General features: G+C 36.6%; 1 protein-coding gene across 1 annotated transcript; it reads left to right on the forward strand.

Moving 5' to 3' along the window:
• Positions 1–352: 352 nt before the first annotated feature.
• Positions 353–12,037, forward strand: LOC102695878 (pinopsin-like). The gene is made up of 4 exons (XM_006637633.3): positions 353–774; positions 1,913–2,241; positions 7,694–7,927; positions 11,298–12,037. Exons 1-4 carry the CDS (start codon positions 408–410, stop codon positions 11,556–11,558), a joined length of 1,191 nt encoding a protein of 396 aa, XP_006637696.1. The 5' UTR covers positions 353–407; the 3' UTR covers positions 11,559–12,037.
• Positions 12,038–14,391: the final 2,354 nt, after the last annotated feature.

Consider the following 14,391-nt stretch of genomic DNA (forward strand, 5'->3'; position numbering starts at 1 on the left):
TTAAACCTAATTCCACTAACCTCTGCGTTTGTCTGGTTGTAAAACGATTTATATCCACAGAGGTCTCTTTAAGTTAATTTTCATTCAGCTTCCACATTTTATATTGCCTTTAGCGTGACTGGTGAAGCTCTTTGGTTTGCGCTGCACTCCATACTGTACGTCAAGAATCGAAGAGCGCTGCAATACAAATTTAACACAAAGTACTTTCGCTAGCGTAGGGTGGACCGCAATACAACACTTCATCCAAAGCCTGCCCTGTATCGTCGGCTGCTCCGGTGATCTACTCCTTTGCACATGAAGAAATAGAGGAGACGAAGTTTCCTTCCTAAGACTTCGCGGAGCAAACGAAATTCTTAAATAAGAACTTTTTTAAATGCTTAGATTAACACTAACACGCTATTTTGAAAATGATCACGTCTAACGTGAGTCTTGAGTGTATCGGTGGCAACGCTGTGCAGTGCAAGAACACTAGAGATGCGCACCTGGACAATTCCAGGGAATACAATTTAACTGCTACTGGCCATCTGATCGTGGCTATTTGCTTGGGCTTTATCGGGACCCTGGGATTTATAAATAACCTATTAGTTCTCCTGCTCTTTTGCCTGTACAAAGTCTTACGGTCTCCTATTAATATGCTGCTAATGAACATTTCTGTTAGCGATCTGCTGGTATGTGTGATGGGAACGCCGTTCAGTTTCGCAGCGAGCACGCAGGGACGCTGGCTCATTGGCGAAAGTGGATGTGTCTGGTATGGCTTTGTCAATTCACTTTTCGGTAAGTTTCGTCCTTTTAAGCAATGCTAATAAAGAGATATAATAATAGCTACCTGGTGTAAAAACGTTACACGTACAGTTCTTATCACATTTTTATAATATTATTAGTACTTATTTTGATTTTCAGAAATTCATACAAAAAAGGTATATTCAAGGTAATCATATCAAAACGTTTTGCAAAATGTTAAATTTAACTTTCACATTTCTGTAAGACATTAATGGAGAATTAATCAGCAGTCACCAGTAATCGGAGTATCGCCTTTAGCGGACGAAAGTGGAAATAAAAAGCATCTTTAAAACACATTTTAAAAATAACACGTCTACTCTGTTTCGATTCAGCTGTTTCCAGCTAGTCAAGGTCTGTAGAGTACTGTATAGTCGCTAGGGAAATGTGTACAATTTGCGAATCCCTCCAGATTACTGAATCCATTACTGTGGAAGTAAGCCTTTCTTTCTAATAAAGTGCAGGTTTATATTAATTGCTTAGTTTCCTCGTGGAATACAATCTTGTCTTGGTAATAAATAGTGTAGGCTGCGCATTACAGAATTAATGCTTCATCTGTTGTCACTTGGGTCATCCGTTCTAAAAACCTTTCTATCTTAATACTGCATTATAGTCCTTTGAGTATTCTGCACCCTGGTTAATGAAGATCCCGCGTTTGGATTCCTTTCTTCCTAAAATGTATATCTTGTACTCATATTAATGTTTGGAAATTTATTTTATTCGAAAGACCGCCTGCTTTTGGCCGAATAACTTGCAGATAAACTTTTAAAATAACAGATCATTGTTCAGGTAGTTTTCCATAAGCGCAATCAGAACCTGATGCAATTAAAGTATTAATTTTGATGAGTCTTCAAAGTGAATGTTTTTTTCTCCAGTTTTCAAAGCCTGCTCAGTATTTAGAAGGTATTACTGCGTACAAAGCAGGAGTTTACCTGAATCATCTTCCTGTACATGCTGTGGTTGCGAATAGGATCTTTTATTACATTATGGTTTGGTTTTTCAGAAAAGGAAGGAACAGCAATAAATGGGATTAGCAAAACAACAAAAAAAAAGCTTTACAGATATTCTGACTCAGTGACTCAGATCATCAGTTTTGTTATCTCTAAAGGTTCCAAATGTTCTGCTAATCCTGCAGGAACAGTCTCTCTTATTTCCCTGGCTCTGCTGTCCTATGAAAGGTACATCACAATGATGCGAACTGTGGAAGCTGATGCTACAGACTACAAAAAAGCTGTCTTGGGGATTTTAGTGTCCTGGACATACTCGTTACTTTGGACGTTACCTCCTCTTTTTGGATGGAGCAGCTATGGACCTGAGGGACCTGGTACTACCTGTTCTGTAAACTGGCAATCCAAGAGTGCAAACAGCATGTCATATATTATCTGCTTCTTCACCTTCTGTCTAGTCTTGCCCTTCATGATAATTATCTACAGCTATGGGAAGCTACTGCTCACTGTTAAACAGGTAAGTCCTGGTCGACTGCCAGAAGGCAACATATGGAAGATATGACCTTAAAAATGCATCTTATCAGAAAAAGACCTCATCAGCTTTTTGTCAGGAGTGCAATTTAATTGAGCTCATTACATCTGTCTCTGTTAGTGTTTGAAAGCAATATCTTTTAGTGTCACCTGTAGGTTTCCTAGTAGCTTTACTAAAGAGAGGTAGATGCCAAAAATGATCAGCTGATATGCGTCATTGAAATATTGTGTTGCAAAGATATTCCCAGAACAGCTACATACATTACAGAGACTACTGTATATACATTTAATTATACATTATACATTTTAATTATCTCAAATTCAAGTCCTAACGTTGCAGTATTGCAGCATATATTCTAATTATTTTGGTTACCGTATGAATTTGATAACATTAATTATTTCAAAAGCTCAACTGTATCTTGCAATGGATAAAAAAGGACAGCAACAAAACAATATTGAGCACAGGAACAGTCCCATGTAAAAATCCAACAAAAGCCTCTTCCAAAAAATTGAACGTATATCAGGAAGAGAACAGTGAAACCGTTAAGTAAACCTGTTCTTCATGTTTTCACAGCTGGATGGTTGCCTAAGTACATTTGTGACTTTTGGTGCTCACATCCATAGTACTATTTTTAGTGCAGTACCTAGTACCTACAATACTGTCTGCTCATATGACATATGATGGCCAGATTTAGCACAAGGTAGTGCCATATCTACTGTACAGCTCTCACTGATTATTGCTAGTGAAAGATATCAAAGACTTCAACAGGAAAAAAAAAACATTATTTTAAAAGTTGATCCAAGAACCTTTCCAGAGACATCCTGTGTGACAGAATAGTCTGTCACCAACAAAACGTGTAGGTAGAAGGCTAGTTCTAAATTCTAAATGTCCAACAAAGAACTGAAAACTATTTTTACTTGTACTGTTTGTGCATGAGGATCTGTGCGTCCATGTAGTCCAGATTACAATTGTATGTGTTATGTGTTGGGTTTTTTTCCCATTGTAATGGTATGTCCCAAACCATATATAAGAGCTTGGTAAGTACAGTACTTACAGTTGTTGGAGATACAGTAGGAGTTGGATGTGTTGGTATAAGGAGGACAAATAATAAGAGCAAAGTACTTGTGAAAAAACTGGTAATTTATCACAATGTTTGTTGATCTTTTGTGTGATCAAACCCCTAGTTTGTGTCTACAGTGGAAAGACAGAGAACTTGTGAGGAAAGGGATGGTATACCCTACAGGTTGTTTTCTGTTGGGATTTTTCCCCCTGGGGAAGGATCCCAGAGGTTGTTTGGGTGGGTAATCGAGGAAGCTGGGACTTCTTATTTTTTTAGTAATGCCTTACCATTGTGCGTTTGTTCTTCCTCTGGTAACTACACGACCCCTGGCTTACACTACCCACATAGGAGGTGTTCTGTGACATTCTGAATAATTCTATAGCTTAATCCTGTTCAATACACCTGCAAAAGGCCAGGGGAGATGGTATGAAAGCTCATTACATGTCATTCTGGGTCACACTTTTCTAATACCAATCAAGAATAAATGGGTGTGAATCCAGATTGTAATTTTCCAACCATTTCCTTATTCTCAATTGAGAAGAGAAGAAGAGCAAACAACCCTCCATATTAATTTGAATAAATTTGAAAGCACTGTTGACCTTTTGCGTGTAGCTTCAACACTCAACCATTTGTTCTTTGAGTTCCTTTGAGAAAACCAATTAAGTCCGCAAATCTAAACAAAACTCACAGAACCGACCCATCATTAACCATGCAAGAAGAATAATCAGTGAGGACAGATGGTCTTTTGACTTTTCTCACGTGTGGGTTAAATGTGTTAATTTCTTTGTTATCCTTAATTTGTTGCATATCCTTTCACATGCATTAAAGATTATTTTCTACTGTAGTTCTACTTAGATACTTTAATTTCTCAACATGAGACAGCACAAAATTAGAAGCAAAATGTGGTGGTACCATGCCCCTTATGGAGCCCATTACATTTTTACTGTGTTTGGTGGAAGAAATAACCTCTAGGTCACCCTCTTATGTTTTTTTGGATATGTTTTGAATAAAAATGCACCACAAATAAGATCTCAGCCTATTGCAATAAAACATGAATTATGAATCCCATACCTTACAAATAAGTAAGGCAGCGTGGCTATTTGTCTTTGTACTGCAGTAGTTTATTTGATTAATGGAAGGCAGGTTTTTGCCAGTTCGTTCTGAAATCTTCCGATAAATAAAAAGCGAATTGAAAAATAAACGCTGGGCAACAAGAGTTCCAGTTTGATGTACAGTACCTAGGTATGCAAGATCATAGACACAGCTGGGTAAAATGCGGATGAATCTCCTGATAAATATGCAACATTGCTTTGAAATTTACCAGGGCATAACATGTAGAAAAGGATGAAGAAAATCCTTTGATTATGCCCGAAACTTCTATAGCAATGCAGCTGAAAACTATAAAACATGTGCTGTCCTGTATTACTTTTTAAAACAGTGGTTATGTAGGATTGTCCCTTGAAGTTCCTTCTTTTCCAGAGTTTTAGAGTGGCAATAAAGGTATATTCATTTGTGATGTAGGCTGCAGCACTTTTGGAAAAGAACGCATCATGAGATGAGTTTAGAAGAAATTAAGCTCTAAGTGTGTCTGAGTATGGGGTAAAAGTACTTGATTTAGTTGAGATATTTGTACCACTGGGCACTGGTAGGACTGCTTTCCATGTTTATAAATCTAAAACTCTTATCTCCTTCAGCAGCCTGTCCCAGCCTTAAGTTATTTTTTTGTTGATGGATTTTTAAAAGGCGGTGTTGTGAATTAGTTGTCCTCATATATAGGGTTGCCTTTCAAGATTTAAGTTTGAAAAACCTGTTAAATTCAGAGTATTCTCTCTCTACCAGATTGCTCCAATTACTAAATATTTTCCTGAATCTCCTTCACAAGATTTCTCCCGTGCTTCTTGAAAGCAAAACAGCTTGTCCCAACATTTTACTTGTCAAATTATGGTTTGCTCTTGAAGCCTTTGCCTCGCCATCAGGGTGAAGACTAAAACATCTTTCTAAGAAAAAAGTTGCAGTTGTGATGGTTCTTAAACAGCCCTGTTGGAAATCTGCATTTATTTCAAAGCCAAGAAGGGACACGTTAAAATTTGGAGTTGTTTTGTTCCTATAACAGAACCAGTGATTTAATTATGAATTTGTGATGGTCTTTTTTCAATTCATCAACCCATTTTCTTTTTTGCGATCTCCCTTTTGTTTCTTTATAATGTTAAATACAGTAAGTACAATGTAAAGTTGTAAAGAGAGTGCTGTTGCAGCTGTGAGCAGGGTCACTCATCCTCTCATGACAATTACACTTATAAGCATGGAAAGTATCTTAGGATCCAAATGGAGAAAGATAATGTGACAGTAACTAGTCAGCCGTATACTGTATACTGTATGTGTTGCTTAAGGTGCTCTCCTGCTGATGACAAAGTAGGTTATGTCAGCTGCAGTTACTTTATTTTTAAAGCTCTGTAAACTGGAATTTCCACTCACAGACATTACAGTCCCCAGATCTGTAGCAACGGAATCTTCCATAAAGAATTCTAGACCAGGAATTCCATGATCTCCGGGTCCATAATTCGGCACATTTTCTATGTGTCTTTAGATTGTAAATAACTGTTCACCTGGGAGAGTATCAGTTTGATCCAATTAAACCTTCACTGGACCAATTTACCCCATAGCCTTTGGAATTTGACAATGTGAAGAATCATGAAAACCGTGCTTGACTGAGAACATCAAAGTCTATAATTGAACACCCCTGTGCTAGAACGTGCAGCTGTGTTCAGGTTAAATAGTGGAGCTAGTCTCCTCAAACATGTTTATACATTTTATTCGTGATAGTAATAAACACATCCTTTAATATCCTCACAATCCATTTGTTCCATCACATTGGGCTCTCTAACTCAATATTTAGTGTTTTAGTTAATTGATGGTTGTAGGCCTCAGACTGAAGCTCACAGAACTTCTGAGCCTCGACTGTGAAATATCTAAAAATAAACTTCATTTCACTGATCTCAGTATTGCACTTTCCAAAATGAAAAGCTTATCAGAATAATCAGGCTGAATCTGTGTGTATAATCTAATTTCTGTGAGGTGAGTTTTCATGCTAAACTCTGACTGTAGGAAAAAATCTTAGCCCAGAAAACACATGTACAGCAATTTTGTATCTTTTTAACATATGTTTCAGTCCATATTTGTAGGTATTACCTGCAGATGGTATTTCTTTTTAAAATTTTATCCTTTATTTAATCAAATAACAATGATAAACCGGAGAGTACCTGTTTGCACAACAGGGCATGTACTGGTGTAACTTGCACGGGACTTGAACACCAGACCTTCACCTCAAGAGTGCAGAGCCCTAAACACTTTCTAAATTAAATTTTGTTCTAAATAGATAGAGTGACATACTGCAAATGTGAATTGTTAATTATCTCTACTGTAGTTTAAATCCTAATCTTGACCATACCCTGAAGCATACCCCAAACTCAACATATTAATAGACTCTTTATAACCTGTTATTACCAGACACCTAAAATGAAGCAGAACTGATTACTCTAAACGAAATGTTACTAGCAATGAACAGAAGTTCATGTCTCATATTAAATCAAATATTAGTGTAGTCGGTGCCATGGGGATTTTCTCCATGTATTAAATTGAATCCTGTACAATGAGTTATACTTCACATTTGATCACTTCAATATCCAGGACCAATTCTGGACTGAGGTTAGTTGTTAGTTGTTAATTATTTCCACAATATGAATCTACACTTGAAAAGCTTAAACTGTTTTGTTCACCATGTACCTTAAAAGAATGTCTTTTGCAATTATTCATGTTACTTCCATCACTTAGATATAGGCATTGATTATTTCTCCAACAGCGTTGTTTTACTACTTTAAAGGAAAGCTTTTTTATGTTTTGTTTACTAAAGTAGAAGGTTAAATATTCACCTAACATTGTATTTCTTTCAGTTATTTAAAAATAACTGATATTAAAAATCCATTGTAGTGATGAGTGCTATAATAATAATAATAATAATAATAATAATAATTATTATTATTATTATTATTATTATTATTATTGTTAAAATCCTAACACACTTTTGGATTTCACCTTGGCCAATCTCTAAAATGATCCTATGAACTCATGTAATGTTGCACAAGTGCCCTGACTTCAGTGTCTTACGTACTTTTTGAGTTTTATTGATTCAGTTTAAAAGGTATGAGAAGTCTATAAACAGAGTATATACAGTATAATATATTGTGCCATGGTGTGCAGTACAGTAAATAATAAATAAACTCTTAAGATACAAATTAAAACAACAAGTGGTGAATTTTCTCTCTTCTCTCGAGGATGATTTTACCTGCTTCCAAATCCCCTGCTCTATTTCTGTTCCAGGTGAGTGGCATCAGCACTGTGACTGGACGCACAAGGGAGCAACGAGTTTTGCTTATGGTGGTTGCCATGGTGATTTGCTTCTTGCTTTGCTGGCTGCCTTATGGGATAGTGGCTCTGATAGCCACATTTGGGAAGCCTGGTCTCATCACTCCCACTGTCAGCATTATTCCTTCAGTTCTGGCTAAGAGCAGCACTGTTTACAATCCCATTATCTATGTATTTATGAACAATCAGGTAAGGGGCACTGTATGTGAGGATGCTGAATGTACTGTATAGACCCACGAAAGATATTAACATTAAAAAGGAGAATAAGGTGGAATTAAAATAAAGATACAGTTAGCAACTAAAATTTAAGTAAGAATTATTGTTTTAAAGAAATACAAATAGGCTAAATATACATTTTCTAATAAAAGAATGCAGTAACAAGATTGAACAATGAGATGATTTTAAATGATAACAGAAATCGTACAGTACCATGTACGATTGTGTTTATTTATAGTGTGTGTTCCTGTCACCTGTAACATTTTTTTTCTTCATTTTTGGAATGTGGTTCTTTGGAATTTTTGTTGTTTCAAAAACATTTTTTTCAAGCTTTCAACTCAGATAGGGAAGGAGCACCTACTGTAGAATAGATTGGATCACTATGTTGGAAGTTAAGAGCGGTCAATTAAATGTAGATGTGTAGATGTGTCAAATGTAGACTATCACAAAGTAACAACATTATAAATTAAAAGGGCTGTTAATTGTCATTTGCTCTGACAGAATGTTTGCGCAATACAAAATGGAAAACAACTCCACAAATTATTTTCACAGAGATGAGCAAGAGATGTTGAAAGCAATTAACAGCTAAAAAAATGTAAAAAAAGATGATCTGCTGAGTCAGAAATGACAGTTAGGTGTCATTTGAAATCTGCAGTAACATGCAATTTTTTGGGGCTCAAAATTTGTTTTTCCATATTTAATATTCCTGCATCATCAAAACGCCTAGTGCAGAGCAATTGGTCTATGCTGTAGTTCGATGAAGGAATCTGGGACATCTCCCTAATCTATGTCATAATAAAGTTGAAAAAAACCTTTGTTTTCCTTTTCACAAAATTGATCATTTTTCCGTCTTGTGTAACTTTTTATTTTTCCAGCTTTAAACCTACTGTATGTTGTAGGACTTGCTGAAGAATCATTTTTATTTTCTTAGTTCTGGGAACATTTTTAACTCCAGTTAAGAATATTAAAAATAGTTTAGGGGATCCTTTCTTGTGCTGAGAATTGAAACAAGTTTTTAATTAGTATTTGTATACAGGCTACTCAAAGAATTTGTGTACTGTTTTGGGGGGGGGTTTGGTGTTTGGTTACTGTTATTTCGGTTTTGAAGAAAATTATGAACTTAATTTAATAATCTCTTCTTAACCCATGAGAATTTGAAAACTAGTATGTGTTCTTTCATAGATGCTGATGTTTGTTTCAGGGTTGAAGAGCATAACCTGTGCTGATCAATAGCTACACTTGCATTTCTATACTGTATATACTGTAGTGTTTTTAAAATATGTGATTAAATGCACTATTTAAGTCACTATTCCATTAAATGATTAATAAAACCAATGTGAAATACCTCTTGAGACACAGTATGGAACTTGGTTTCATCTGACCTTATCACATTTTCATAAAGAAACCAGCTTTAAGTAGTGTGTCAAAGCTTGTGTTCTGAAACTGATATTTATGATAATGTATGGTAACACAAGATCATATAAAAAACACAGCTGTTTAAATTTGTTCTTATCAAACATTGTAAGATAGTGTCAGAATTTTAATACATTGTTTATGATATTTTATTTATTGTATTGATTTATATACAAATGTATGACTTTCTCTAGAATTCTTAACAATCTTTTAAAAGTTTGATCCACAATCTATGATTGATATAAAACAATTTTGTGGCGATCCAATTTATTGTAGAGCTTCCTAGATACTGTATGTTTAAACGCAGAATTTCCAAATTTTTGTTTGTAACTGTGCATCTGACCTTAAAACAAACATAAATAAAGCATATAGTTCAGTCATTCAGCCAGGATTCACTAGCTAAATAAAAAGCCTACAGTGCAGAATGTATATGCGACTTTCATTAGAGTATTCTTAATACTGTATATTATACAAGACAAAATAACCTCTGGATATACCAGGTGATGCCCTGGAGATAAGTTATTACTTTTTTTACAGCACATTTCCTGTGTCTTTCTGTTCATTAAATACTAACACTAAAGCTGGGATTTTGTGAAGAGCAACCCCATCTGGGAAAGCTACTTCTATAGGCAGATATTGTATGCATTAGCAGTTTTATCTCAATTGTAAATATAAGGCCAGAGTCAAGCAAAGATTTTTTTTAATGATTAAAATCTACATTCCATCAACATCATGCACTTTGGGCTCATTCTTTCATTTCTCCTTCTTCTTTTACTTTTCCTTTGTGAATACCACAAACGTCATGCTCAAGTAGTTGTGGTATTCTAGAAATGCAAAATTGGGCTTTTAAAAAATAGATTTTATTTCACCACCTTACTGCAAATGCTGCATCTTTTAAATATTTAAGAGCGATTTTATTTACAGGAAATGGGGAATTAATGTCCTGTATGTCATTTTCAGTCTTCAATTCCTCCCAGCCCGTGTTATGGAATTACTGAGTTGAGGCGAGTTGAAGACTAAAAATGCTGTACAGATTCAAGCACAACTAAATAATCAGAAGAAGTTCTTCAGCAAAACAAGAAAGCTCCATAGCAGGGCCTCTCAGACCTGGGTGAGTAGAGAAGACCTGTAATCTTTTGTTCCTGAGGCTGTTTTATTTCTGATGACTATACTGTATAAACATGTATGTTGTTTTATATTGAGCAACGTGATATTAGCACCTTTTTCCTGTTCACCATCAACACCATAGAGAGTCTATTCCTTAAGCATTATGTTCATTATATATATTATATATATTATATTATTATAATATATATTATATATATATTTATATTAGTTTTCTTATGAAACTGTTAATTTAATCCATTTTCATTTTTACAAGCAGTGCAGTTAAGCCTTTTTTATACAGCATAAAATCAGGTTCTTACAAATAACCACACTTTTTAATTTCACACCAATCTTAAAGCATAATTAGCAGAGCTAGGAGCTGAAAGCTACTCTCAATCCAGTAGTACTCGTTTTTCTTCTTTGTTTCAACGTCTGTTGTGCTCCAGCTAAGGTGTTGCTGTACTGATTTGAACAAACTGGTTTTCAAAAGCACAAGAGGGTGTTGACAGTGCAAAGACATTTTTAAGTGAGGTATTCATGCCGGCATTGAAGCAGGCCATGCCATGTCCCTACAGGTTTTCACTGTAGGGACAATATTACACTCTCCACATACAGTACTTTGTATGCAACGGCTAATTACTTGATGGCCCTGGCTTTGCGACTGCTGAGTATAACAGAAAACAATGCAATCAAATGACATGAGAATACATTGCCTGCATTCTGTTCTAGAATAACCAGCTGTCCATATGGCGTTTTGGTATAATTCATAGTTGTTTTAACACATGGTTTTTAATGTAAGTTTTTGGTTCTTTTTGTTTCACAGTTCTACAGATGCTTTTGTTCTTTTGTGAGATGCCAAAAACCAACCATCAACTCAAACAGCAGGAGTACCTCAAAGACCCTCAAAGCATGTCGAGCTGCCAAGATGATCCATGACAAGAACTTTTCATTCCTGGTGGTCTCAGAAGGACAGCTTTCCACCGCCAACCACAACCCAGCTAATGGACATAATGAGGTGCATGGCACATTGTCTGTGGACGAAACCAAGCCTGCTGCATCTCGTGTGCCTCATTACCATTCCTAACTTTTTTTTTTCCCTGCAAAGTCAGCCTCTGATCCTGTGTGGCATTAAATCAGATGCTAAAGCCAGAGAGGTTGTCCACAAATTCTCTGTCAATCACAACATCTGATTGAAAGAATGGACAGGAGCTTGTAGAAGCACGCCAGTCTTGTCTGCTAACAGGAATCACTGCTCAGCAGAGCAGGTTTTAAACAAAATGCATGGAGATATTTTGAAAATGCATGTACAGTAGATGTGATCATTTAATTATGGTTTGCATAGCCCAGAATATTGCCACAGCTGTACCTGTGTGATTTACTTAAAAAAGGAGAGGTTGGATTATGATAGAATTTTAATGTGCAAAATTGAGTCATAATAAACTATGATATTCATTTGTAGTCTTGTCACACATCATTTCTGGTTATTTGTTTTTGCAAATTGTCAGCAGTGCAGTTAGAATGACCCATAAAGTATGGAAGCCCGTTTCCGCCAGGGAGTAAAAAAAAAACGTGCTATGGTATCTCAAAATTGCGACTCAGCAACTCAGAATTCTGACTCAGCAACTCAGAATTCTGACTTAGCAACTCAGAATTCCGACTTAGTATCTCAGAATTGCGACTTAGCAACCCAGAATTCCGACTTAGTATCTCAGAATTCCGACTTAGTAAGTCAGAATTCCGACTTAGTAAGTCAGAATTCCGACTTAGTATCTCAGAATTCCGACTTAGCAACTCAGAATTCCGACTTAGTAAGTCAGAATTCCGACTTAGTATCTCAGAATTGCGACTTAGTAAGTCAGAATTCCGACTTAGTATCTCAGAATTGCGACTTAGTAAGTCAGAATTCCGACTTAGTATCTCAGAATTGCGACTAAGTAAGTCAGAATTCCGACTTAGTGTAACGCTTACGGCCGACAAGCAGTGTGTGTAAGAGCCGGCGTACCAGAGCGGGTGACGTCACCGCCCTTCCCTGTGATAGCAGGACCACAGCTACTGGGCTGTGGAGAGATCTCTCTTTAGCTCACGGGGCTAGGTCGCTGCAGAGAGACACGGAAGTCCCGGGTTTGAGCCCCGGACGGTGCAGGGGCCGACCAGATGCGGCAAGGGCGGCCGCCTGAGCCCCCGTTGCGTTACATTAGTAAGTCAGAATTCCGACTTAGTATCTCAGAATTGAGACTTAGCAACTCAGAATTCCGACTTAGTAACTCAGAATTCCGACTTTATATCTCACATTTGTGACTTTGAAATAGCCATATTTCATTGTCTGTCCTTTTGTTATAGTAATGGATTCGGGTTCTAGGGCTTGTGCCCTCGCCGCTCCCACCCTAGTTCGTGCCTCACTGCACTGGCTCACTTTCTTTAAGAACACTTTCTTTAACCCCGGCGGCCAGCATCCCTGTTATGCGCAGGGGAGGGTGGTGTACTGCAACCAGATCGTACAACCTGTATGTCGGCCGTTCCGTTACACTATTTTCATGAATCATACAGGATCATAGGATCTATAAACCTGAAGACTTGTCCTGTACAGTGCCCTGATAAAAATCAAATTAATTACACTAATTTTTATAGAATCCCATTTCCGCTAGTGAGGCTTCCATAGTACCCGGATGGAATAGTGCACGGTGGGCTTTTTAAAAATAGTTTTTATTTACGTAGACAGAATATGAAATAAGATACAGAAATAGGCACTTCACATCCAGAAGAATTCAAATAAAAGCTGAAACATACTTTTTACGTATTTCCATCGTATGTCCTTTTTTACTTAAAAAAGAAGGTCTTCTTTAGCTCAGCTGGCAAGACTTAGGTTTGAGCCAGTGCAGAGAGGCACGAACTAGGGTGGGAGCGGCGAGGGCACAAGCCCTAGAACCCGAATCCGTTACAATAACAAAAGGACAGACAATGAAATATGGCTATTTCGAAGTGAGATATAAAGTCGGAATTCTGAGTTGCTAAGTCGGAATTCTGACTTACTAAGTCGGAATTCTGAGATAGCATAGCGCGTTTTTTTTTACTCCCTGGTGGAAACGGGCTTCCATACATAAGTGAGAAATGTGTTATACTGTACATAAAGATGCACACTCTTCTTGTTTCAGACCTTCTTTCCTTAATCTCTTCATTCTAAGAGTGATGAACTGATGGAAACAACAACTGTCTATGTAGCTCTTAATTCTTTCTATTTTTCTATTAACACAAAGAAAAACCTAAGTTAGATTTTTAACCTCAGGTTACACAGTTGTTCCTGAGTTGGACTGATAAATATAATACAGTACTGCATAATGTACTTGAACAATATCTCAGTCACATTTTTTGGCTGGTTGTCAGCATATTCACATAACTTCAGAAATAAATATCCCAGGCAAAAAAATCCTGTTCCACAGTACTTGTGTATTTCCAGTGTAGAGAACTCTGATATCTTTGAAGGATATAAAAGATACTACATTCATAACCAAATATTTTATAGTGGTCAAAAATAACTGTGCAGAAAAGAGTTCTTTTGACTGGTCCACCCGAGAAACTTCCTCTCTAAACCTGATGTTTCTGTTCATTTCTACCACTTGATACAAAATATTAGCATGGCCCATCGTTGCCTAGTTTGCATAAGATCTGGCTCTAGTACTGTACGTGATGTATAACTTAAATTAAATAAGTTGAGTTTTAACTTTCCAAATGTTGTCTACAGTACATACAGAGTGTCATAAAAACAGGCAAGAGCCTTTTGTGAAAATTACATGGGATATTCCCCCTTTGGAAGAGATACTACATCATCTCTTCAAATCCAAAATGAAAACCTACCTTTAAACCACGGCCTATGTCTGATTGTCTTACATTCTATCTGTATGAACCTGTGCTGTATGTTG

Source organism: Lepisosteus oculatus, chromosome 13, assembly GCF_040954835.1.
Source record: "Lepisosteus oculatus isolate fLepOcu1 chromosome 13, fLepOcu1.hap2, whole genome shotgun sequence".
Taxonomy (NCBI): Eukaryota; Metazoa; Chordata; class Actinopteri; order Semionotiformes; family Lepisosteidae; genus Lepisosteus; species Lepisosteus oculatus.